We start from the raw sequence: 26164 nt of genomic DNA on the forward strand, positions 1-26164 counted from the left end.
TTACAAGCAATGGGAAAGATTTTAAAGGAAGGAAAATGAGTGTCACATCAATTGAACGAAAGACAAATGGAAAACCGAAAAGTCATCAGTAAAATGTTGCTTCAACGGCACGAAAGAAAGCCTTTTTTGCATAGAATTGTGATGGGTGATGAAAAGTGGATTTATTTTGAGAATCCCAAATGCACAAAATCATGGGTTGATCCAGGTCAACCATCAACATCGACTGCAAGGCCAAATTGCTTCAGAAAGAAGACAATGCTCTTAGTTTGGTGGGATCAGAAAGGTGTGGTATATATTAAAAACAGGTGAAACTGTTAATATTGATTGCTACCAACAACAAATAATCAATTTGAACCATGCTTTGATGGTGAAACAACCAGAATGGGCCAGAAGACAGGTCAAAGTAATTTTGCTTCATGATAACACACTATCACACACTTCAAACCCAGTTAAAGACATGTTAAAAGATCTTGCCTGGGAAGTATTAACCCATCCGCTATATTCACCAGACCTCGCTCCTTCAGATCACCACTATTTCGATTGATGGCACATGCACTTTCTGAGCAGCACTTCAAAACATATGAAGAAATGGAAAATTGGGTCTCTGGTTTGCCTCAAAACAAGAAAAGTTCTATTGGGACGGTATCCACAAATTACCCGAAACATGGGGGAAATGTGTAGCTAGCGGTGGACATTACTTTGAATAAAGCACTTTTGATGTTTCTCTTGAAATTATCGTGTTTTCTTTGATTACAAAATCCACCGTTATTAATCGGTACACCTAGTAAGTTCCGCAGTGATGAGATATAATTGGAAGTGGTGCATGGCACTCCTTTGAAGTCTTAGTAAATGAAGTTTGTACCATTCTTCCATCTTTTTTCTGCTCTGTTACTCAGTGTGAGAATGGGATGGCTGGAGCTCCAACAGCTTTCTTGGACTGTAAGCAAGAGAGCCACACCCAATTGATGGTGGAGTAAAAAGCTGGAGGGAACCTGGGTCCTATGTGACCTTTTAGACATGTCATTCCAGCCCTAGGCTGCCTACCTATAGAGGAGTGAGAAATAGACTTCTACTTGCTTTAAAACATTGTTTTTCAATGTTTATTACTACCCAATCCTAACTGATACACATGATCAGCCTGTGGGGTTCCAGCTGATCTTGCCCTGGCTTCCTTTCTAACCTCACAATTAAATGTCACCTCCTCTGAGAGGGCTTCCTTGACCATCCTAACAGTAACCCATCCTCAGTCTCAGTCTTTAGAGCACTCTGCTGTGTCCCATCAAGGTATTTGTCATTTGAAATCTATATATTTGTTAATTTCTTTTTTGTCTATCTCATTAGGCTTCATTAAGGAGGGTCTCTCTCCCTCTCTTCCTCCCTCTCATGAGTGTATATCATATAAAGTTATCTCTGCCATATACCACTTTGTGCCTTGCATATGGTAGGCAGGCTCACAAAATATTTATTTAAAAAATAAACACCATTGTACTTCACTTTTATCTGACCTCTTTTCTCATCAATTAAACCAGGGCATAGGCAAGTTTTTTTTGTAAAAGGTCAAAGAGTAAATATTTTATGCTTTACCATCTCTGTTACACAGTTGTTGTCCTTGTATTTTTTTCCTTAACAATCCTTTAAAAACATAAAATCCAGCTTAGCTCAAGGACCATACAAAAACTGGTTGAGGATGTGATTTGTCCCACAGGCGAGTCTTTCAACCCTTGGCCCAGACTCCAAGTGTCTTAAGATCAAGCCTGAGTTATCTACATATACAATATAAAAGGCTAGGTTAATTCACACATGTGCGATATATACCAAGCTCTTGCTGGCACCAATTGCATGCATGTGGTTTGATCTATCATTGTTGATCGTGAATTTGGTTGACATTTCTATTATAGAGAAAGGGCAAATAGGATATTAAAATATTTCTTCTAATTAATTTCCTTTCAATGTGCGTGAATCTGTGCACCAGGACACTAGTTTTCTTATATCCCCGGGGTCCCCAGCACAATACTGAGCACACAGTAAGTTCTCAGTAAACTCAGAACTTTGCTAAGTTACTCAGGGTAGGGGCTGAGAAGAGAAAATATGAAATGGAACAGCCAAAATTTTACCAGGGAAAATGGCCAATGGTCCAGGTTGGATGTCTCAAAGGGACATTTACCCCAAATTTACAGGTAACTATAGAAGACAGCCTCTCACATCATCACAGACTCTCTCCTGCCTAAGAAGTCACAGATCTCAAAGCCCCTCCTTTCTTGGTTGGAGATAGTGTGTTTAATTCTCACTCCCCTCCCCCCTCCCCGCCCCCTCCTGCCCCAGAATCACAGGATGCCAGGACACTGCAGAATCTCCCAAGAGTATGCACTGTTTCCCTGAGGGCATGGCTGCTTCCACACACTCCGGGGGTCCGAGCCGCCTTTCTCCGGAGAGCAGAGCCTCTTTCCTCAGCATCCACATGCTCCGAATTATTGCCAGCACCTGCTCTCTTGACAGCACTCTTCCCAGCCCTGGGTGGAACGGGGCAAAGGAGGAGCAGGGATGCTACATGGGGTCCTGCCAGGTCTCCAATCTCATGGAGTAGTGGAGCCAGCCACTTCATTCTTCCTTTTCACATTCCTGAGCTCTCAGAATAATTCCCTGCACTGTTTATCATTACGTCTCTGCAACCCCATATTCACATCCCCATCAACATGGAAAAAAACGGGAACTAGTGGTCCCTGGGGTGTTGTAACCAAACAAGCAGATGCTTCCAAAGGAAGGTAAGTGTCAGATGCTTAATGCATGACTGAATTAAACACACTATCTCCAACCAAGCTTTGCTCGGATGTAGCAAGCCCTGGCGGAAGAAAGAAGCAAAAAGGAGGAAACAAGTTATTTAAAGACAAGCTGTGAGTTAATGATGGAACAGGAAGCAGCATCCAAGTCCCCTGATTCAGAGATGAGGTCTCATCTGTCAGAAGAGCCCAACGTAGGCGGTGACGCTGAGGCAAGGAGGATCGCAGCCTCAGGAGGCACTTGGTGAAGTCAACTAAACGAATCCAAGGTCCCTGTCGCTGCTCTCATGAGCGCCTGGGGGTTCTATGTTTGTGAATAAGATAATATTTAGTGAAAATGTGGCCTTGGGACTTAGTTTTGCATAGACGTCTGACTTGGGGAAACTAAGGCAGGGAGGTGGAGAGGAACTGGAAGAAGCACTGGTCAGATGGCACCATGGGGAAGTGCTCTGGGGAAAAGGGCTTCTGAAGGGAAGGAGTTGTGACCCTGGAGGCACAGAGAGAAAGCTGGCAGGAGCTGAGCAATGCATGCTCCTTCCTCCCTGAGCGCCACTCCTGCTGGCTGCACGTAAAAACACAGGTTAGAGCAAGCAATGCCAAGGATATCTTTTCCCTAATATCTGATGTAATCGGACATCCAGTTCTTTGAAAGTAGAACCATAGAGAGGGACCAGAGTAAGTTTCTGGGAAGAGCTGAGTTTTCATGCCACTTTGGGATAAAGAAACTGGCTGAAGCATCCATCTCATTTAATGTTTGCGGCTGTCCTTTCCTGGGTCCCTCTCCCACAGCCACTCTGCAAGGACCTGGCCTGTGGCCACCGCCGCTGGAGGCAGGGTACAGACCCCTCTTGCTGAACTGGATGAGGGGAACCACACCAGACTAGTCACCCAGACAACCATCCAGAGTCATGAGAGACTAACCGAGGATGCAAATAGGATCTGGGGCTGGGTTAAAGGCTAGAAACAGAATCACCGGATCAGATGGTGGGGCGAGTGGATATGGCGACTAGAAAGTAAGATCTCACCAAGGAATCATGGCTCAGAATGCAAACCAAAGCAGGGACACAGAGTCAGAATAAAATGTGGGGCTGGAAATGCCCATATGACCTCAGAAGATGGTGAGCAAAGAGGCGACTGCAGGAGGCCTGGACTGCCAGGCTATCTCTCCCACCGGGCCCTGCGTGGTAGGTTAAGTTTTATATGCCGACGTCTCAACAGAACTGAACAACCAGATCCCCAGTGTTCACGTGAGAAAATGCAAGTAGGGGAGACTCGTCCTAGTGCTTTGAAGCTCATGTAATAAGTTGGAGGTACACCCAAGATTAAAGCCTTCACCTCTCTAACTGTTCATCTGTGCACATTATGAACACAAATGATAATGCTTACTACATTTTCCAGGTGCATGGGAAAGGCGTGGCTAGTCATAGGCAGGAGCTCAAGACAGAGAGCTATGCAGATAGGTGGTTGCCCCTGGAAACACTCAAAGGTAGGGAGAACCCACTCCTGACAATCACAGCCAACTCTCAGTCATCTTAGGCATTCCTCCCTCTGCCCCATGGACATTTTAGTGCTTCCTCCCTTACTATCTGTAGGTGTGAAAGCAGGTGAGACAAACTACTAGTTTGAGAACCATTTCAGCCTAAGCAAATCACAGCCAGAAGGTCAATCTGCTGGGGAAGAAAAATCTCCCAACCCACTATCTTTATCCTATCCGAGGGCTGGCTACACAGGCCAAAGCTTTTTGCTTCTTGAGAGTTCATTAAGGCCTAGGGAAGTTGTAGCTACTGAGTGAAGTCAACCCAAACCCACTGCTATTGAAAAAGCTGGAACTTCTTTGCATTGAGCTTCAAGACTGGGCAGTTTGCACACCAAATTAATAAAGAATTAAGGTCTTGATTACTTGCAACTTGAACCTGACATTGTGGGTCACTGGTTCTTATAAAACAAAGAAATAAACAAATGAGACTTCAAATTATCCATCAAGAGAAAGCTCGACCAACACTTATTGACTGGCTGATTGTTATACAACAAACATTTAAATACACCTACTCTGTGGAATAAAACTGAAAAGCAAGTTTGGGAATACATTAAAACATTGTTTCACCTTTAAGATATAAATATACTAAAGTAAAAGAAACCAAGTCAGGACAATACCAGTAAAGGTTCTCATGCTCATTATTGCATGTGGTTTAGCACATTTTCAAATGCATGCTGACATGCTAATAGCAAAAGTATACTCACTGTGTACAAGAAAACAAAAATCTTTCCACATCAGCAGCAGGGTGAGTTTTGTAAAGCCTTCTGCATCATATTCCACGACACCTCTAAGTAATAAAAACATACATACACACAAACAAAAACTCTTATAAAAATAAGGTATAAAAGAAAATAGAACAAGTAAAGAACATATTCATGAAGTCAGGGTTACTGAATCTGAGATGCATTTAGGGTGAGTGAGCTACCACAGAAGGATGTAGATTTGGAATGACAACAGCTGGTTTAAGTGACAGCTTTGCCATTGACTACTATGATTGCAGGCAAATCACTTAACCTTTGGAGCCTCAGTTTCCTCATCTGTAAAACAAACATAAGAATATTTCCAACCTTCTTTGCAGGCTGTGAAAAACAAACCATAGAGTGCTAAGCTAAACAATAGAGTGCTATACAAATGTCTGTTACTAGCTGTGAGTAAAGGACAGATTGGGATCAGGACAGCAGGGACATCACTGTCCTACAGTGGTCGCGAGTCCCACTCCCACTTGGGCACTGAGCAGCAGTGAGCAATGGCAGTGCTACTCGGAATCCTTCACTTGTGCCCCGGCCCTCCCTCCCCACCGGGCACAGGACAAAGGGCAATGCTGGCTGGGTGGACACTGGGCTCAGGTGGGAGAGCAGCTCTTGACTGTGGAGGGGCCTGGCAGGGTTTGGTGGGCTCCCAGTGCCATTTCCTCCAGAGCTGAGAGCGTGGGGAGTGTCACAGCATGACAGCACTACCCGCACACCCGGACAAGACCAATGTTCTCTCCCACACACAGAAGGCCTCTGCTGTCCTCAGAGACGCCTTCTCCTGGCTGAGTCAGGCCAATCAGACCATTGATGCTGATGGCCGCCCAGTCTAAGTACAAACATGAAGGAACAGCTGCACCCCTGTAAAGCTAAAGGGACGCAGACACTGAGGCTATGTGATGTGCTCCAAGACCGTGTGCATATCATTTAGATTTTCTGATTTAATCACAATCTTATTCACCAGTTTATACTTCTTCTCATGAACTTATAACTAACTCATTATGTTACAACACTGATATTTAAACTTTTAGGTCCAACATCCCATAAGCAAAAACCTACAGAGATGCCTCTTCATCATGTATCATGGTGGGGCAAAAGTAGGCTTACAGTTGTTCATATGGAAAATAATACAATAATTAATAAATAATAATACAAGAATAAATTGTTTCATGTACTCACAACTATAAACCTACCTTTTCACCACCCTATATAGTTCAGTATTATAGTATATTTATATATAATTAAGTAGTTTCATACAAGTATTACTGCATAATATGCACAATAAAACATATGCAAAAATGTACATTTCAGCCCTGACAGGTTTGGCTCAGTGGATAGAGTGTTGGCCTGCGGAGTCACAGGTCCCAGGTTCGATTCCGGTCAAGGGCATGTACCTTGGTTACGGGCACATCCCCAGTGGGGAGTGTGCCAGGAGGCAGCTGATCGATGTTTCCTTCCCATCGATGTTTCTAACTCTCTATCCCTCTTCCTTCCTCTCTGTAAAAAATCAATAAAATATATCTTTTAAAATGTACATTTTAAAGAATGAGGTTTAAATATAAATGTAAATGCAATTTTCATATTTTTCTTGTACAATAATGGAATGAGGTGGAGCATGCACTCTGGGACACATGTAGTACTTTAGAGGTCACCATGCTGGCTTCTGCACTTTCAATGATATATACTAAAGGTGATTTTACAAATTAATAGTCATTTCTTAACTACTGTTTGTATCATAAGTACTTTCTCAAAATGCTCCTAAATAAAGCTGAAAAATCTCAAGTACTAAATACTTATGGGATGGCTAACCTTATTTCATTTACTCTTTCCTATTTCCACTTTCCTTTTGTCCCAGTTTCTTCCTTTACTTGTTTAAAATTTTAATTTGTGCTACTGTATTTTCATGTACTGGAATACGGTGGGCTGTACCCAGACCATGAAATCCTAGCGCTCTGTCTCCCCAAATGGGTAGAACGAGGCATCATCAGAGCAGCCTGCGAGGAAAGAGCAAGCCTTCCCTGGAGCAGAAGCTTGGAGAGGCCTCTGCCATCACGTGCGGGGACGTAGAGGATGGAGCTGCCCAGCACACTGCCCCTGGCCCCTGAAGGGGTGAACACAGGGGCAGCAGTGGGACATGCCCGTCCTGTCACTGCAGTTCCATGCTGCCCCTTTCCCCTCCAGTGCTTCTTCCAACTCTAATCTGTGTGGCACTGTCGGGAGTGGGGTCCTGTTGGGAGACCCAACCCTGAGAAGCTGGGTCCCACCCTGGTCTCTCCCCCTGTGTAGCTTCTGCTGGGTTGCTAGACTTCTCAAAGCTGCAGGGTTTCATCAGGAAGATGTGTCACTCCCCCTGCCTGGTTCGCCTCCTGATGCCCCTGAGCTGAGGGAGGTGACAATGCTCTGCACACTAGAAAGGGCTCTGTACGAGTGTAGGCTGCACCCTTCCCGCTGCGTGCACGGCCGGCCCTGCTGCTGCGTCAGGGAAGATATTCCGTTTTGTTATCTGCTAAAGAAGCTAAAAACATCTTCCTGGAAGCTTCAGTGGAAGCAACATACCAAAAAAAGAATCAAATGTATGAACAAGTTCTCTTAATAGCAGTGTGCTGGTTAATTTAAACTGAAAAGGAAATCTCCATGAAAGTTCTGGAAACTATTTCTGGATTGATGTTGTGTCTTAGCTCTTAGGCCAGTGATTTCTGACTGCAGCTCACATCAGGGCCATCAGAGTGTGAGGGCATTGCTGACATACGGTGCAACCAAGAAGGACTCACGTGCCAAAGTGGCTGAGGAAAGCAGCAATGTACTCTCTTCTCTTGTGGTATCCCTGGATCACATACTGCACCTGGAAAAGGAACCCAAAGCGGAGACATTTTAATGCTTTATTATGAAAAGTTTCAAAGAGTCAGAGAAGTAAAAATAATAGTGAAATGAACATCCATAGTCCTGCCACATATATTTAGTAACTGTGAATATTTTGTCTTCTTGCTTTATCTAGCCATCCACCTACCTATCAATCTATCAATCAATGTTGCTGAAACATTTCAAAGAAAATTAGAGACAGTGTGATAGTTCGCCATAAATACTTGAACATGCATCTCTAAAAAATAAGACATTTTCCTGCATAACCACAGTATCATTATCATGCCTAGCAAATTCAGCAATCGTTCTTTGAATCCATGTGGAATCCTGTCCATCTTCAAAAGTTCCCAGTTGCCCCAAAAACATTTTGTTAAAGCAAGGAATCAGGCAATTCAATCAAAGGCTTTTCATCTAGAATAATAGTGCCTCCTAGGGGTGTGGTCATGTGTCATGTATGTGTGCCTGCACATGCAATATGACACTGACTTTTCAAAGCAATTGGGCAAGTTGTGTTGTAGAACGTTCTTCATTCTAGATTTTCTGATTCTTTCCTTTTCCCACTACCCTCTATATTTCCTATAAATTGAAAGTTAGAGCTAAAGATGTTATTAGATTCAGGTTAACTATTTTGGTAAGAAAAATTCACAATTAATACTGGGTTTGATCACTAGTTCAGATGATGACAGCCAGATTATCACAGCGAGTAATCTATGGGTATACCTCTTGAAGCTTGTGAAGATCTAGTTCCCCATAACTTTTCACTCATAGTTTCAGTATCTGTTGGAGATGCTTGTCTGAATCAATTCTTTCATTAGGGCCTGAAAAAATTGTGATTTTTGAGTTCTATCTGCATTTCTTCTGCATTTATCAGCTGGATTTCTTGGTAAAGAGCTTCTTCCCACCAAATAAAATGATTTGGTTATCATGAACTATACCTTTTATTGAAAAGGCAGGAAATGTTTAATTCTTTTTTTTTAAACCCTAATATTCAGGATAAGGAGTGTTGCAATAGATTTTATTTTTCTTTTTCACTTTTCCTTATTATCCCCAAATGAAATTTCTATTAAAAATTGCGATAAACCAAAGAACTTATACACTTACTAGTAGCTCTGTGTAGAATCTGTGTACCAATAGCTCTCTGTGGGGCCTGGTTGCTCCCACGCCCATTGCCCAGAGGCTCTCTGCAGCCCAGAGGCCCATCTGCAGTGGAGCATGGAATGTTTGCCTCATCACCATGGTGACAAAGCAAGCATTCCACCAGGCTGCTCATGCTGCCTGCTCTCAGTGGCCGCCCACCCCCACACCTGGGACTGAGGACTCTGGCAGGCTGAGAGGACTGGGTACTGCCATCTTTTGTGATGGGGTGATGGTTAATTTGCATATTATCCTTTTATTATATATAGGATTTATTAGATAGGATTTGCATAGCTCATGGACATAGGAAATAGGGTAGTGAAGAGCTGGGGGGAGGGAGAAGTGAGGGGAAATGTGAGATATCTGTAATACTATCAACAATAAAAAATATATATATAAAAAAGAAACCTGTGAACTTAGCAAGCTAGGCATCTATCCAAAAGTTAATTATTTACACATCAGCTTCTAACACAAAAATACATCACTTCTAATGTCCTTATAATGGCTGCAAGAAGCAGTGGGAGAAAGGGATCCCCCAAATTGTTTATACTGGCTGTGGTCACAATGTGTTTCCATGGCTCACAAAAGCTTGAGATAAAGTACTTGAAATAACCTTGACACAATTGGTACTGATAGCCATGTTGTACCCTTTAAAAGTAAAACAGTTCTATTTATATAATGGGGGTTTATGTCAATTTATAAAAACAGTGCTTACTTTGCAGGATCAGAAATGTTATTTTGGGAAAAGAAAAACAGATGATAAGTTTGCTTAAGTGGCTTTGTTTAGAAAAGGGATGAAAACAGTTCTGTACACTTGATTTTAAAAACAGAAAACCATTTTAACAGAAACCCACAACAAAACTGGCTATAAAGATAGATTCCAACGTAATTATGGAAATTCATTAGAAGAGATTGTTTCTAAAAGCAGCCATACTGTCCTCGTTAGTAGCATGCAGAAGAACATCTATTTTAAAAGACAAGTAAAATTAATGAAAGGGAACCAGATAAGAAAAACAAACTGATTCTTGTATTTCTGGGGAAATGTATTATACTTTTTTTTTTTTTTTTGAGAAAAATGTATGACTAGAAATTAATCTCAATTGGAGAGCTTTAAAAAGGCTTTCTACTCAGTTCTGGAAGACCAATTTTGCATTCTTCCCCGTAATACTGGGACGCAGGTTGGGAGGCAGTGCGAAGTCCCACAATGTAAGCAAGAATGCTGTCCTCTGATCAGCTCCATAGAGGGTAGAGGCTGGGGAATTTGGTCCAATGAGAAGCAACCACTCGATGAAAGTTAAATTCCCTGGAATCCATGCCAAGCCCATACTGCAGAGTTGCCAGGTTTTAGTTTCTCTGACATTTAAAAAATAATATTGAAGCCTTTGTAAGATATTTTCTATGTAGAGATGAGCTTGCTTTTTTTTTTTTTTTTTTTTTTTTTTTTTTTTTTATAGCTGAGTTATCTTTTGAATGAAAGACAAACAAATGATTTATTTTTCAAGGCAATGTGAACCAATCAATAGAAGCAAGGGAAACACTTTGGGAATTAAGCAAACGGAGTCAGTCCACGTAGGAGAAGAAAGTCAGTGTTGCTTGTGGATCAATATCTCCAGTTTTTAGCTACATACACTGGCTGGACATACATTTTGAAGATATCTGACAACAGCCATTAATGCAAACACAACTACTTGTAATGGCTCATTAATGCAGCTAACAGAAAGCTTTAGATAATCTGGCGAGCCTGGCCACAGCCCAGCTGACCTGAAAACCTTGCCCTTAAGAGCAGGAATCTGGCAAATGGCTCCAAGACATGACAGGGAGAATCAAGAACTGACTATTAACACGTGAAGTACAGAAAAGCAGCAGGAGATTAAGGAAGCTCTATAGATTTGCCCGAATATTAACCAGTGACAAACACACACACAAATACATACTCACATGCACACATGGACTACAAGAAATGAAGGAGTTCAAAATTTTTAAGCCATTGACGAGGTATGGATTTAGCAAATAATTTGGACATAAAGGAAATGCAAGAAAGGGGAGATGCAAATTTAAAAGATAAATATAAGAGTGGAACAGGAGGTCAGAATCCCTAGAAAAGGAAGAAAGAAGGTAAAGAAATAGTGAGAGAAACTGATAAATTGTAACCCAAAGTTGGAAAGCTGTTATTGGATGGAGGTGGAAATTAAGAAGATGGGGTGAAGAGGGTGGTGCCTGCTCGATGGGATGGTACTGGATGCAGGCTACCCTGGAGGAGGGCCTCACAAGGGGGGTTACCTTTACCTTGTTGGTGAGCAGGTGGCATACTTGAGGGACGTAATCAATGAGACATCCTCCTCCTGGAAAAGCTGGAATGTGAAGAGCTGAGGAGCCTCCAAGTGCACTGAAAGGACAAGAGCACAGTGGACACTCTTCTTAGGGCTCAAACCATTGAAGAAGTGAAACCCCAAACAGACTTGGCTTCTCTTATCCAAGTCTGCCCACCAACTGCCTGAATTAATGATGGTGGGAATAAGGGCTTCACTTTATGATTACACTAGAGGCCCGATGCACACAATTCGTGCAAGGGGCTTGGCCCACAGCCCTGGCTTCGTCCAGAAGGTTGTCTGGATGGTTGTTCTGCTGTTTGGCTATCCAGTCTAATTAATATATTACGCTTTTATTATTATAGACTAGAGGCCTGGTGCATGAAATTCATGCACAGGGGGTTTCCCTCAGCCCAGCCTGCACCCTCTCTAATCTGGGACCCCTCGAGGGATGTCCCACTGCCCATTTAGGATCAGACCTAAACGGGCAGTTGGACATCCCTCTCACAATCCAGGACTGCTGGCTCCCAACTGCTCACCTGTCTGCCTTCCTGATTGCCCCTAACTGCTTCTGCCTGCCAGCCTGATTGCTCATAACTGCCTTCCCCTGCAGGCCTGGTCCCCCCACAACTGCCCTCCCCTGCAGGCCTGAGTCCCCCCCAAGTGCCCTTCCCTGCCAGCCTGGACACCCCCAACTTCCCTCCTCTGCCAGACTGATCACTCCTAACTGCCCTCCTCTGCAGGCTTAATCACCCCCAACTGCCCTCTCTTGCAGGCCTGGTCCCTCCCAACTGTCTTCCCCCGCTGGCCATCTTGTGGCGGCCATCTATGTCCACATGGGAGCAGCCATCTTGTGTGTTGGAGTGATGGTCAATTTGCATATTACTCTTTTACTAGATAGGATTTATATTTCAACCCATTTTGTTAAATCAGCATGCTCATGTTACACATGACTAAAACTAATGATTAATAACAACTAATGATGCTATCACATTAGCAATTTTTTTTTTGGCATGGAGAAAAACATCTTACCAACATAAATGTTTTGTACCCATTACTGAAACATAGACTTTTATACTCTTCATTATGCCTAATTCAAAGATAAGTCATCTTGAAGGGCACTAAACTGAACTAATGCAACTTCATGACACTGCACTGAAGGCGCCACTTCTGCGGTGACCAGCTTTGTTGCCTTGGGCATCCTCGTTTGGACTTTACATTCCTCATTTTTAGTGTGATGAGGTGGTCTAGGGCAGGCAATGCAAACTCCAGGGTCTACCCAGCCCAGGCAGGGGATGTAGATGAGTGGAGAGAATAGGACATTTTATGCACAATGGGAAGGGCTCTCTACCACTCAACTCCAGCTGATCTCAGACATGGAGGAACATGAGCCTGGTCTGATCATATCCTAATTTTTCAAGTGAAGCCAGCAATCCAGATGATTTAACCTCTCAATTTTTAAATGGTACAAACTAATTAAATACTTTCTGACATACTGTGCTACCTGGTCACATGTCAGTGACCAATAGGGGTAGGAAGTTTGCAACTAGTTCAAATAAACGTTGATATTCAATTCATCTATACAAGAAGGTATAATAAAAAATCACCGATCTAAAAAAAAAAGAAAAACAAAACAGAGAAAAATCACTGTTCTAAGAACTAAGACCCAACATTGATCCAGGAATAGTTCCAATGAATTTTCATGGAGATTCCTTTCCAGTTTAAATTAACTGGCATAAGATTATTTAAAAAAAAAAAAAATTGTTCAGAGCCCTACAGCATGCATATCATATAACCTTCACCTTGATTTCATCTTTCTAACTCTTATTTTCCTTTAGTCCTAACTTGTTTTTCTTATTTGAATTTTATTTTAATGTACTATATGTTTCTATAACCCCTAAACCCTCTCTATAATACTATGGAATACAAAAAAAAACCACACACACACAAAAAAAATCAAACCTAAAATCCCTTCATGCTATGATTATTCATTTCTCAAGTCCCCATAGCTACAAAATTGTAAATGGGCCCCGCTGGTGCAGTTCAGTAGTTGAGCATCAATATATGAACCAAGAAGTCACAGTTGGATTCCTGGTTAGGGCACATGCTCAGGTTGTAGGCTCAGTCCCCAGTGTGGGGCATGCAGGAGGCAGCCAATCAATGATTCTCTGTGATCACTGATGTTTCTATCTCTCTTTCCTTCTCCCTTCTTCTCTGAAATACATTTAAAAAAAAAAAAAAAAGATTGCAATGGCAGCAAAACAATTCACAGTAACAGTCTAGAAAATCTCCCCGATGTAGTCTGGAGCAGACAGGCTCAGTCTAGAGCTGGTGACACCGGAAACAATCCACAGAACTACTACCCTGTTTCCCCGAAAATAAGACAGTGTCTTATATTAATTTTTTCTCCCAAAGTTGCGCTAGGTCTTATTTTCGGAGGATGTCTTATTTTGGGGGAAACAGGGGTAGTACTGAACGGGCTCCAGACCAGCCTTTCTCCTGGCTGACTATTGATACAAACTTTTGAAATTAATCTTTCTGGTAAAAATGAGCATTATTTTTATTTGTTTATGGGGATGAAAACCCACAAACAAATAAAATCCCCAGTGATGGGAGGAGTCAAGATGAAGTAGAACCATCCGCCATCACCTTTTCCTATTCAGATGATACATGAAAAGCACAACTCTGACAACTGAGGGAGTGATGACAGCTCTGGACTAAGTGGCATCAGTGAGTCATCCGCTCTGCACTGCACAGAACCAGCAAGAACATCGCTCCCGTTTGCTTCTTGCAGGGGAGACAGTGGTTCAGGTTTCAGCCTAACTCTGACCAGGGCAGGAAGACTCCTGTGACTTCTTGAGAATTGGAAAGAAGGCTTTGTAGCCTGTCTTTTGCATTAAAAAGTACACAGAGGGCACACATGTAAGCAGGGATGAAAAACCAATTAAGAAGAAAATTCTCTAGAATAAGAAATTCAATATTTACATCCTTTAATTACTAGTGAAATATCTGTATAGCAAAGAAAATACCAAAACCCAGGCTTCTTACAGCTTACGCAGAACAACAATCCTGAGCACACTAAAATTCCAAGAAAATAAAATAACTGGACAGTTCCCTGGGATTGATTGTGATGGGCTTTGACCTGCATAAAATGTTACAGGGTAAGTTTTTAAGTACTCATTAAACTGAATATAAAGAATGAAATAGTCTGTGGGTAATCCTTGAAACGGGAAATTCTCCCTGCTTCAGAAATACAGCCAGTAACCAAACATGACCTGTAATGACGGACAGAAGTAGAGGTGCAGAGAAGCCCCGAGACCCGCTGCTTCACCGCCAGGCCCATCTCTCTGCACTCCGCTTTTGTGATTATCGAGATTAACACTTGTTCCTAGGTGCTTTCCATAATCTAATTTAATCCTCCCCACAATTCAACGAGGCAGGAATTATTGCTGTAATTTTATAGGTAAAGACATCAAGGCTCAGTGAGCAAAAGAAATTTCCCTGGGTTCACAGAACTAGAAAATGATAAGCTGAGATCTGAACTCAGGCCTGGCTGCTGCCAGGGTTCATGCTGTGACTGCCGAATCACCTGCTTCCCTGAGAGAGAGGGAGTTTTCATCTAGAAAGGGCTACAGGGAGCTGGGCTGGGACCCAATGAGACTACGGGCTGCCAGCAGCGCTCGGACAGGCAGCCCACCTCCCCTCAGTGTTCCAAGGGCAGCAGAGCAGGCTTTCCTCTCCCTTTCGTCCAGCTCTCCAGCCCAACCATCAAACAACCGGATCCACCGGATCTGTCCTGTCGAACTCTGACTTTGATGATGGCTGTGCAGGTAAGCCTCAATGTGTGAAGCGCTTTAGATACTGTAAAGCAAATGTGTCAAACTCATGGGGCCCACAAAGAATATTTTTGCAGCCCAGTCAATATAACGGAATGTAAGAAATATTTTAATAAAAATTTCGTAACTTAATTTTTACAATATCCTGTTATACGTTATTATTAATAATGAACTACAATGTTCGCTAATGACTGATTACTATCATCATGTTGCATTCACTTCCCTTACGCACCTTACGTGCAGGCACACTATTTCTCTCCACTAATACTAGCAGCGAATATTTTAGTAGCCAATAGCCGCATCATTAGTCTTGTACTGACTTGTTTGATGTGCACAACAGGAAATATTTCGCTTTCAGAGAACAAGAAAAATAGGTTTATTTGCATTACGCTTATTAATTTGTGCAGTTATTCAGTGCCTGGTAAGTTAGTGTTCAAGAAAAAAATATTAATTTTTATTAAAATGTTCTATTATTTTATGTTAACGATGACTCGTTTATTTCAGCCCTTTGTATTCAGCATGTTTCTATTGAAATAAACCTATGCTTGAAAATTGAAGCTTTTGTTTTTCTGTGGCCCACATACACTTATACCTTATTTATTTGGCCGTGTGAGCCTTTGAGTTTGACATGCTTGCTGCAAAGGATATTTTAAGCGAGAGTGTCTTTTTAAAGGACACCTTTTCCCCCTATATGGAGCTCGGTACAGTAGTTCCCTGGCTTGTGAGGGTTCTGAACCTGACTTCCAGCGTCGCACACTGATAACTGCTGCTGACTCATGTATAAATATCCGCCTCACGAGTAAATATTTAACAGCTCGCTACAGCCTGGATGCTGCCCTGATCACGCTGAATAAACAGAGTTAAGTGCCATAAAATAAAGGAGCTATTATGTTTTTAAAGGGTACAAGGTGGAGGTAAGACCTTGTGATCTCTAATTATTCAGTATTCGTGCATCAAAATACATGGGACTGAGCACGCACACCTGAAGTCGCCCTCGGAGAGAGATTCAGGCTCACTGGGCTATCCCCAGGAAGCAGGGCTGATCCTGACTTCCCATCAGTGGCTGGCCTGGGGCCGGGGAGGGGCAGGAGGAGATGAAAGGGACCACTCGCTCTAGATTCCTCTGATCTCTAGAGCGGTGCAGTGGGAAAGCGGGTAAAGGTGAGGAAAAGTCCATTGGTGTGGCAGAGTCTCAGGCTGAACGTGGGAGGAGAAAGTGGGGGAAAGGGTTGTTTTGAGAAAGTACTTTCTATCTCTTTCAGGACTGAAATGAAATAGAAAATTAGCTGATAATCCTTGGAACTGAAACTGTAGCTATGTATCAGAAGGACAAAGCCAGAGTTTGAGAAGCCTTTCCAACAATGGGGTTAACCAGACCAAAAGGTAACCAGAAAAGCACTTCCCGTCTCATTGGCTCTAAAAGTCACATGTAAGAACTGCCTGTTCAATGTATTAATACTGCTTTCCATGCAAACACAGCGAATGGAGCCCTTTGTGAACCTTTTTCTGTTTGCAAATAGAGCATCTCTGATACTGAAGACTCGCCGTGGCTACAATGAGAGCAGAAAGGGAATGTTTCCTAGCATTTGGACATGAAAACGACAGGGAGGCGGCCTGTCTGAAAGCCTGACTTGGGACAATGGGGTTTTGATTTTGACAGCAATTCTCTCCTCCCGAGTGGGGTTCTAACCTTACCGGCCAAACGGAGCAAACCAGAGTTGGCATTGGAGCAAATCTGAGGGCAGTGATTCTCAGTTACAGCTCTTGCTTCTGCCAAGTGTGCCCTTTGGCTCTACTCAACTTTCTTGTCAGGGCAGCAGGGATAACACCACTCTCAAAAAGACCCGTCTCTCTTAGGAGGTATAAGGGGTTAGAGTAACAACTGGAGTCACATTAATATTCAAATAGCACCAAGCACTTTGAGGGAGCCTTGACTCTAGCAAGGCTGTTAGAGGCACTGACCAGCCTTAGGGTCCTGCTTGGCCTCGGAATCAGGTCTAAGTTGCCTCCTCCACAGTATGACTTGGGGGAGTGTTGGAGGCTGAAGCATGGAACAGGGAGCTTCCAGGTGGTAGATGGGCACAAGCTCCCATAATCCCCCAGATGAAGAGAAATCCTAAGGAAAGGTGAGCCTTCAATTCAACAAGCACACACTGCATGCCTATTTCTGTTTAAGGTCTCGAGTTTCCCAGTCTGAACTAGGGCCCCACTGTTAATTCCCCGCAAGGCAGAAGAATGCCAGGCCTTCAAGAATCTGGGCAACTCTACAACGTCAGCGTGTGCTTCCTGGTGGCCTGCCAGGAGAGCCATTACAGTAAAACAAAAGTCAATGTTAATTTATTGAGTATCCACTTTGCCAGGCACTCTAATGGGCATTTCATTATCTCTAAACCTCATAACAACTCTGCCAAATAGACTTAATTACTAGTCCAATTTACAGATGAAGAAACTAAGGTTCTAAGAGTCTAAGTATCTTACCCAAGATTATTCAGCAAGCTGCAGAGATGGGACTGAATCTCTGTCTTTCTGATTCCAAAGCCTCTGTCCTCTTCTGAGTGAAACTTGACGAGAGATTCCCTGAAGCATGGATATAGGCCTGGCCATATTAGGTCTGTATTTCCACTAAACACACTCACGGCATAGACCCCCGTCTTCAGGTAGAGTGGTCTACCGCCACGTCTACTCGGCAGTGGAGTACTGTATTTCATGTCTTGTTTACCATTTTTAGAGGGACATATAAATGTGGAAATGTTCTGGGACAATGATAAATATGAATAAACACTCAGAAAATGTTCCTCTGCAACAAAGTCTAAAGAAGTTGGCATTGCTAAGTTAAATTACTTAGAAGGTCATGGAATTATTAAATAGAGTAATTAAAAAATGTGAATGCATACTACATGAATAACTCAATCTTCTCTTTGCTTAGGCACAGTATAGATGAAGAGAGTTTAAAGACAAGATGAGGCCGAAACCAGTTTGGCTCAATGGATAGAGTGTCGGCTTGGGGACTGAAGGGACCCGGGTTCAATTCTGGTCAAGGGCATGTACCTTGGTTGCGGGCATATCCCCAGTAGGGGGTGTGCAAGAGGCAGCTGATCGATGACTCTCTCTCATCGATGTTTCTAACTCTCCATCTCTCTCCCTTCCTCTCTGTACAAAATCAATAAAAATATATTTAAAAAAAAAAAAAAAAGACAAGATGAGGAATTTAGTTGGAAAATGAAATTTCCACAGAATGGAGCAATGAATAATGGCTCCATTTTCAGAGCACTATGTACAGGTATTGTACTAGGTGCTTTGCCAGTGGTCGGTAAACTCTTTAGTCAACAGAACCGCGGTTTGCTGACCACTGATCTATATGATATCTTCTTCACACTCATCTATGAGAAAGGTGCTGACCCATTTTGCAGATGAGAAGGCCGGAGCTTAGAGAAACAACACAACCTCTCTAAGGTCACATAGGTGGTAAATGGTGGAGAGGCATTAAAATCCAGGTCTCCCTGTCCTAAATCTACCCACTGTCAGGTCTTCAGTTACACTTTTGTGACTTCTGAATCCTGGTCAGGCCCTGCCGTCTGTTCCCACATGTGCCAATTCATCAGGCTCCTTCTGGCTTGGGTGTTTCGGGCAGGGCTGGTTGAGCCCCCGAGGCTGCCTCCAGAAACATTTATTAAACTTATTTAGGTACCTGAACTGAATGATTGGAGCCTTTTTCATTCCAGGCAAATGAACCCTTGGAAACTTGGAAGAACTCTGAGGGCCAGAGGACCACTTTCCAACAGAGAGGAAGTGGAATGCAAGCAAAAAAGCTACACTGAAAGCAATTCACATGATGAGAATATTGTAATTGCAAACAGAATGTATCTAATGACATGAACACTAACCAAGCTTTTGCTCAGATACGTGTATTTTAAGTTTGTTAACATCTCAAAAAAGCCTTTAAGGGACAGTATTCTTAACAGATGTCCACCAGAAGAATTGTCAGCATGTGGAAAGCATTTAAAGTAAGCTCCCTAAAACAACAATCTTAGCAGATGTTCTACTAGGATTTGGTATGAACTATTTTAATGATACCCGGCCACGCAAGATGAACAGGCTAAGGAAGGAAATAAAGCCTTTTTCCTCATTTTATTAAAAAAAATTTTTTTAATTCAGTTCAGAGAGAGAGTGAGAGGGAAGGAGACAGAGAGAGAGAGCAACTGATTTGTTGTTCCACTTATTTATGCATTCACTGGTTGTTTCCTGTATGTGCCCTTACTGGGGATTGAACCCACAACCTTGGGAAGGAGCTCCCCAACAGGGCCCCCTCTTGTTGCATTTTGATCCTTGACCTGTTACTTAAAGTTGATTGCATCACAATTTCTTTAAGAAGTGGAGCTATTTCAAATTCCAATCAAGGTTGAGGCTCCAAATGAATGACTTTACTGCTCTGCTATTAACATGTAGAGGTTACTTTTCCTATGAATTACCTTTGAAACATATTTACTGAAAATGATCGACACATACATATATCAAATCATCACACACATTTTAAATATCCTACAATTTTGTAAATTTTACTTCAATAACATTGGAACAAAACAATGCCTGTAACAGTTACCAGAATAAGCCCATAAGCATTTTCCTAACTTCCACCTCCTCCTTTCACACAGGTTTTAGTGGTGGTCAAAGGAAGATGCAGAGAATTAGGAAAAAATCCCTCTGCCTGCCTAGGACAGAGAAGGGTATCCACCTGATTCCTGCTTACGGATATCACTGACATTACTGTCTAGTGCTATTTATGGTCTCTGTGCTCAACAAGCTAAGACACAGGGAGCTGGAGCTGGGCTTGCACACACACACACACACACACACACACACACACACACACACACGATGAGGTAACCCAGGGTACTGGTACATAGGAGTTGACAAGTTGTTTCCAAAGTATTACTCAGTTGACTTTTTACAATAGCCTTACAAAGTAGGTAGCAGGTGTCAATATATTCATTGTAGAGATGACACCACAGAAGCCTGAGATGGATAATTTCCCCAAGGTCTTAAAACTAGAAACAGTAAAGCTGGGAATGTAAATTTTTTTCTGCACTAGCAGTTTTCACGATAGTATAAGAACAATCTGGAAATCTTGTTAAAGATTCACATATCAGGCCTCACTGGGAAACTGCATTTTACCAGGTTCCAGAGTGGATGCAAGTGCAGGGGCTCTCATACCACTGCCCTGAGCTTCATTCTGCTATGCACAACAGGGACCGGGAATGAGGGAGGGTGTGGTAAAAGCAAATGTTTCCCATCCCATAGGCATTAGGTCACTGACTATATGGGAGGGACTGTGGACAACAGGAAGGTAAAATAAACAAAACAAACAAACAAACAAAACATAGCCATGCTCTTCAGGAGTCTAATGTCTAATATGGGACATTTATGGAAACAACCAGAAAAAAAGGTGACCACTGCTAAGTGTAGACATGGACAGAAGGAAATACACAGTTACATGCTGGTAACCAGAAGGCAGGGCAAAGAAACTGTCAAGTCAGCATGGGCTGGAGTGAGGGGACACAGAGACTACTTAACAGGCCCAGCACTGGATCAACTGTCGGGAACTCAATGAACAGCAGACTAATGATAAAAGCGCATTTCAAACTTCAGGCTGCCCAAGATATCTTTTCTGAAATAGCCATTGTGAAAAGGAAGGCCTTAAGGGTGTAGGATAGGGGTTGGGGAAACTTTTTCAGTAAAGAGCCAGGTAGTAAGTGTTGCTGGCTTTACGGCCATAAGGTCTGTTGCAACTGCTCTGATACTATAATACAAACACTGTCACAGACAATATCTAAACAAATGAGCGCATCTGTGTTCCAATAAAATTTTATTATGAACACTGAAATGTGAATTTCACATAATTTTTACGAGTCACAAAATATTATTCTTTATATGTTTTCCTAATTGTTTAAAAATGTGGAAAGCAGCCCGGCGGCATGGCTCAGTGGGTGAATGTCAACTCATGAACTAGGAGGTCACACAGTTCAATTCCCAGTTAGGGCACATGCCCAGGTTGCAGGCTCAATCCCCAGTGGGGGTGTGCTCTCTGTCTCTCCTTCCCTCTCCCTGAAATAAATAAAAACGTATTTTTAAAAATGTGAAAAGCATTCTTAGCTTGCAGGACACACGAAGCAGGCTGCAGGCCGATTGGGCTACCGTGCTGTAGTTTGCTGACTTGATCTAGGATGACAGGATGAGTTCTACAGATGCTGAAGGCAGGCAAAAATACCCAGCGAGAAACGGGTACCAAGGCCTACGTTAGTTAACAAAAATGGAAAGCAGGTAGGTTGAGGTGAACAGGAGGCAATCTCGCGGACTGACTGTGGGCGATGACGTAACACTGGATTGGGACTCCAAGAAAGAGTTATTTATATGATTTCGAATGAAGCTTGAGGCATATTCTGGTGCTTTCTACTTCTATGTTAGGTGAAAAAGCTGCCTACAAAAGTCTTCCTCCCACCCAAAATACTAGCTGTTAGCTGGTGACTGATCCTCAGAAATAATAAGATGAATCATATATGCTCTTTTCACAGTGCAAAAAAATATAATTTTAAAACTCCGAAAATGTCACTTTGGGTAGTCACCAACTGCACAATAGGAAAGCTGGCCAGTCTGAAAATTGTAAATAAATCCAAGCCTGACCCCGCTCGGAAACTTTCTTCCTCATTTAGATTCCAATGCTCGTTTTAGGACTCTGAGGTTGGCTGGTGTTAAAACGTCTTGGGCCCCATAATCTAATGGTGAAAGGCAGCCTTCGTTCTCCGCCCCTTTGTCCTGGGGCCCTACTTGGTTAACCTGGCTGTTCTCGGTGACCCCCACTCTCAGCCTTGCTGTTCTCAGGCAGCTGTGGCCTCCCTGCCTGTGAGCCCTGCCTGGGTTGGCCTGCACGGGCTGGCTGGTGGCAGGCTCAGGCTTCACCCGGCACAGCACACAGCACGGGGGAGAGGAGCCTGCGTCTCCTTCTTCCTGCCTGCAGAAACAGGTATCTTTGTCTTTGATCCTTACGCTCTGTTTTCTTTCTCTTGTTACTAACCAGTTCACTCCCTATCTCCCCCGGTCCCTCCCTCGCCCTTTTTTGCAACTTCATCATTTTTCCACATTGCACCGTTTGGCACAGGAGAAGGAGGGAACCACATCAAATAAAAGAATGTAACCACAAAAGCTGCCTTGAGAATCAAGGCCATCAGGATTTTTTTTTTTTTTCAATTTATCGTTTTTAGATGTGTTCTCCCATAATCAAATCCTCCCTATCGTGTTAACAATGTGGTGGTGTGTCAATACATTGGAATTCTGCTTCAATCAGCAACCCAGAGTTTAATAGGAAAATTAAGCAACAAAATGTTGGTCTTACTGTTAACCTTCAGCTAGGTCTGTACTTAGGGTGGGATGCTGACTTCTAGATGGTTCGCAGGCCAAGCCTTCAGAGTTTTGTGGGAGCTCAGGGCTGTGAGCAGAGACCTAAAGTGGGGTCACCCATATTATGCACGTCTGCCACTGCGAGAGGGACCACCACTCCTCATAGCACAGACTGAAGCACGAAGCACCCCCCATTTTAGTAAGCCAGAGAAAGTTTAGATTGAATTCGCTTTCAGAAACGTCAAGTTCACATTCAGCTTACTTACTGGCAGCAATTCCCGGGTTTGGCTCTGCGACACTCAAGTTATCACAAAAGGGCTGCGTCAAGTTCAAGTGGGTTTTTAAAAATTCAAAACATGTGTCAATATATAAACCATTTAGGGACAACAATAGGGTGCCACAATTCCAAACGTTGGGAAGTCACCACTCCGTGTCCTCGGGATATGTGTTATAGTTAATGTTTAACAACAGCTGGCTAATATTCATCACAGATGAAAACACCGGTTAGGGCGAGCCCTTTTGATGTTGTGATTTTATCTTTTGTGACTAACCTGGAAGTATTTTTGTTGTTGTTTGGGTTTGGTCCACATGGAGTAGGCACATGCCATTCTGGTTAATGATGGAAATTCGCCTGCTGCTGAACATCATCTATAGCCGATGTAAGCAGTCACCACCCAGCCACTAGGCAGTGCTTCCCCACCTCCACCTGCCCCAGCAGACCCAAGGAATGTAGTATCTGTCCCAAGAGTCTCTTAGGGAGAAGCGGGGGGAGAGAAAAATAAATATCTCTTTTCCCATCCCTGTTCTAGGGTAGCATGTTAGAATCTCAAGGCAGAGAAGTGTGCTATTTGGGGAGGAGGGGCGGGGCGGGAGAGACAAAAAACACTAACCCAATAGCTGGCTGTGATATGAACCAACAGGATAGATTTTGGAACTGCCCCCATGCCAGCATGAGAATCATTGTGTCTAACATGCGGAAGGAGGAGTCTTGTATCCTAGAGGCCGAAGCTCTTCTCAGCTCCCTAATAGGAAACTGCTGTCAATTTGGCAATATTCAGCCTGCCTGAGCTCCACCTCTCAGAGTGAATCACCTCTGTCCAGCTGCCCATTGATCTTCCTGCCCCTGTTCTGGCTCCTCCCCCTGCCCCTCACCACAGCTGCCCAACAGGACAGGGTGTGATACAGGCAAGGCAGTAGGGTGATGAGGGGAGGTGGGACTGCAGGCAGGAGCTTGCTTAGAAGCACTCCCTCTCCTCTTTCTGCTGACTCAGCTGAGCTGCCTGGCCCTGGTGCAGCTACTGCCCCAGGAAACGTCCACAGATGTGCGTGCAGGACGTCAGAGTCTACAAATCAGGACCCCGACACTAGTGCGGGTGCAGCTCCCCATGGCAAACCACCAGCCATCCAGGTAGTAAGCTCCCAAAGCCACCTGAACACAGGAGCCTTCTGAGGAGCATGAAGGGGAGAGGGGAGCGAGAAGAAGGTGAGGAAAACGATGTCTGGGGATCTGAAGACGTGAGGGATTGAGGAGGCTATATGCACAATCAGAATTTTAACAAAAATGCAAAGTATTCAGTAGATCCCTGTCATTTAAAAACATTATCTTACTAAATAATTTACTTACTAATGGAGAAAGTGGAGTTCAGTTCTGTTACTGCCCATCTGTTCGAAATTGGGAGCTTGTTTCTAAACAGCATAATTTATTTACCTGTTATCTTTTACTTAAAAAAATATCCATAGGTTTAAATACTATTTTTATCAAATTCTCTAAAATAGATTATTCAAAACAGTCACGACAGTAAGAGAGGGCCAGAGCGGCCTGCAGAGAAGCAGCAGAAGGCCCTGTCGCTCAGTAGTAGAGGGTGGGCAGCTCAGGGAAACCTGTGTTTGTGGGGAACTTGATAACCCAGAAGGCAGAGGTGCTTGTTTTCTATAACTCAGTGGCACGGATGCAACAGAAGAAAGGTTTAGTCAGGAAGGGATCAGGTTCTGGTAAATGTAGTTAAGACAATGCCAATTGAACGGGCTAACTATAATTGAGGTTGGCTTAAAACCACACTTTCTTAGTTGCTCCAGAATTTTGATTTTCCTAAGCTTTCAAAACCAAAACACTCAAAATTTATTAACAGAGCAACATGAACGGCACAGAGAGGAATGTAAACACAATCTACTGAAAAAGCTGCATGGCTGCTGACTCCTGACTGCAGTGTGAATGCATCAGTGGCAGCGATGGACCTGCAGTAACTTCACCCACACTCACAGCTCACACACAAGAACAGGCTACATGGACCTGTTGGTGGATTCAGTGCAAGACACTCAACACTCAGAAATCCTGGCACTCCCCCAAAATAACAATCCTGGGTGGATAGTTAGTCTTTGAGGAGAAAGGCAGGGAGGGACCCACAATTTCTGGGCCACCTGGCAAACCCTGAGCAAAGATGCAGGGCTCAGTCATCCACCAAAGAGCTTCTGGCCCTTCGCCCCCAGCTCCTGTTAGTGCCTCTCTTTCCCAATTAACCAAGGCTGCTCAACACAGCTGCAGTGAACTCAAGGAAACTCACTTTCTGGATGCTAACTCATCTCTCCAGGAACCAACCTCAGATCAGGGTTACTTCAGAGCAGGGGGAGCCCGTAGGCTCACTCACATCACATCCTTGAACTATTAAGCTGCATTATAGCCTGAGCAGAACCATACCAACAGACCCCTAGACTCAACATACAGATCAGGTGTATTGTAGAGAGGGAAACTATCTCAGAAGAGTGAGGACTGACACCAAATGCTAGACAGATAAATGGCAAGCTTATATGGGTAGGTCCAAAAGACAAATGTAAACAACTTTCAAACAATTGGAATAGCTGCTGATTGAAGAGTTGAATCCAGTAGAGTGGAACTTCCCAATGGAGGATCATGCAGCCACGAGAAAGAACGAGAGTGACATATAGGTCCTGATTTAGAATAATAGCCCTGATATATTATAAAGAGAAAAAGAGAGTTGTGGGATAGTATATAATATATCATACCATTTTTATGGTAAAAACCCAAACTGGGTGAAAGGGACAACATTGTGAAAATACTAAATCTACATATCTGGCATTTCCAGCAAATCATACTCCCTCCTCTCCCCTCCCCGCCACCCCCCAGCCTTCTCATGGATGTGAAGACTTGAGGTTTCTTGTGCTGAGAAAGAGGGTGGTACCACCCAAGTTAGAGAAGCCCCAGCATAGGAAAGGCTATGGCATGGAAGAGCACCCCATCCCCAAAGGAATGGAAAGAAACTGGCAGAAGGGGGAGAGGACAGGGCCTGCCTGGGTGTCTCAGTGACCTTCTGTGCGCCTCAGTGGAGGGAGGGAGAGATAGGCAGATAGGCATGCAGTGGTGGTGAAAGGCTAGTTCTAGATATCTGATGAAAATCCAAATGGAGAGGGGTTTTAATTCCACTACCCACTTGCAGATGAGGAGATCATGTTGTAGAATAACTTCTAGAGTCAGAGGGAGCATCAGCAACACAAAAAGATGGCATTTTACCCTGTACACTTTGCTCTTTGGTGGTACTGGAATGGGGGTGGTTAC

At 43.3% G+C, this 26164-nt stretch overlaps 1 protein-coding gene across 3 annotated transcripts in view; it reads right to left on the minus strand.

Moving 5' to 3' along the window:
- Window positions 1-26164, minus strand: part of BABAM2 (BRISC and BRCA1 A complex member 2) — a 312412-nt gene that overhangs the window by 67100 nt on the left and 219148 nt on the right. For all 3 annotated transcript variants that reach the window (XM_084900182.1, XM_084900184.1, XM_084900183.1), the window contains 3 exons: window positions 11343-11442; window positions 7835-7905; window positions 5019-5101 (listed from right to left, as the gene is read on the minus strand). In XM_084900182.1, coding sequence (XP_084756308.1) covers window positions 5019-5101; window positions 7835-7905; window positions 11343-11442 — 254 coding nt within the window. The remainder of the gene's footprint in view (window positions 1-5018; window positions 5102-7834; window positions 7906-11342; window positions 11443-26164) is intronic.

The sequence above is a fragment of the Pipistrellus hanaki genome, assembly GCF_964339955.1.
Source record: "Pipistrellus hanaki genome assembly, chromosome: 12".
In the NCBI taxonomy this organism is placed as follows: domain Eukaryota; kingdom Metazoa; phylum Chordata; class Mammalia; order Chiroptera; family Vespertilionidae; genus Pipistrellus; species Pipistrellus hanaki.